Below are 1506 nucleotides of genomic sequence, written 5' to 3'. Positions count from 1 at the left end.
CAGTTTAGAGGAATTACAGAGGTGGGACTGAACCACTTTTGTCCCCCAAATTTTAGGAATGGTATATCACATCTATTGATATAAATGAATTATTTACTGCACAATAGAAACACTAACCCTAACCCTAAAACTACCAGTAGGACATCATAAGATAGGACAGTGCTCTACACTAAAGCAATTGTTGAAGCAATTCTACTCACACTGGCAACAAAGCAAGAATTATTCATTAGAGATGGATGGAACTCCCCCAGACCAACGCTCGTGGGGAGATCTCTGCTCTCAACCTCCAGCACTGACCTTGGGGGGTCCCAGCCAAGGCAGGAATCTCCACACACCCCCCAAGAAGGGTTCTGTTGGCACAACCTGCCCCTGGCAAAAGGGACTGGCCCTTTCTGGTAGAAAGGGATGGACTGACAGTCACTGGACTCCAGGGGTTGCCTCACCATCAGGGGGGTCCTTCGGGGTGGGAGCAGCGGCCGAAGCTCTTCCCGCAGTCGGGGAACTCATACAGTTTCCCTTATTGGTGGGTCCGTTGGTGTTGGGTCAAGGTAGAGCTGTGGCTGAAGCTCTTCCCACACTCCTCACACTTGTAGGGCCTCTCCCCGGTGTGGATGCGCCGGTGCCTGACGAGGTTGCCGTTCCGGTTGAAGCCCTTCCCGCAGTCGGTGCAGCGGAAGGGCCTCTCCTCTGTGTGTATCCGCTCATGTGCGAGGAGATTGGAGCTGGTCTGAAACCTCTTCCCACATTCCAAGCACTTGTAGGGCCGTTCCCCAGTGTGGATGAGCTGGTGAGTGTGGAGGTGGGAGCTTTTCCTGAAGCTCTTTCCACATTCCCCACACTTGCAGGGCCTCTCCCCAGTGTGGATGCGCTGGTGTTGGATCAGGTTGATTCTGTGCCTGAAGCTCTTCCCACATTCCCCACACGTGTAGGGCCGTTTCCCGGTGTGCATGCGCTGGTGTCGGATCAGGTTCCAGCTCTGGCTGAAGCTCTTCCCACATTCTCCACAGCTGTAGGGACGTTCCCCAGTGTGGATGCGCTGGTGGATGCGGAGGCTGGAGCTGACACCAAAGCTTTTCCCACATTCCCCACACATGTAGGGCCCTTTCCCGGTGTGAATGTGCTGGTGTTGGATCAGGCTGGTGCTCCGGCTGAAGCTCTTCCCACATTCCCCACAGCTGTAGGGTGCTTCGCCAGCGTGCATGCGCTGGTGGGTGCGGAGGCTGGAGCTCTCTCTAAAGTTCTTCCCACATTCCTGGCACGTGTAGGGTCGTTCCCCAGTGTGGATTCGACGGTGGGTGCGGAGGTGGGACATCTGGCTGAAGCTCTTCCCACATTCCCTACATGTGTAGGGCCGTTCCCCAGTGTGGATGTGCTGGTGGATGAGGAGTTGGGTGCTCACCCTGAAGCTCTTCCCACATTCCAAGCACCTGAAGGGCTTCTCCCTGCTGGGAGGCTGCTCAGGGACCACCAGCTCGGAGCTCCGGCTCAAGCTCCGGCCGCCTTCCC

The 1506-nt window shown here is 56.2% G+C and overlaps 1 protein-coding gene across 1 annotated transcript; it reads right to left on the bottom strand.

Annotated features, from left to right (window-relative positions):
- Window positions 1–517: 517 nt before the first annotated feature.
- LOC114073314 (zinc finger protein 436-like) lies at window positions 518–1435 on the bottom strand (the record flags this gene model as incomplete). Its single annotated transcript, XM_027911089.1, has 1 exon — window positions 518–1435. A coding segment is annotated over one exon (918 nt), but the record flags the coding sequence as incomplete, so codon positions are not given.
- Between the last annotated feature and the right edge of the window lie 71 nt (window positions 1436–1506).

This window comes from Empidonax traillii, unplaced genomic scaffold (assembly GCF_003031625.1).
Source record: "Empidonax traillii isolate 1590-97213 ecotype Southwest subspecies unplaced genomic scaffold, ASM303162v1 scaffold6003:size6704, whole genome shotgun sequence".
NCBI lineage: Eukaryota > Metazoa > Chordata > Aves > Passeriformes > Tyrannidae > Empidonax > Empidonax traillii.
Note: the sequence above shows the minus strand (reverse complement) of the source record. Positions and strands in the feature narration are given on the sequence as shown.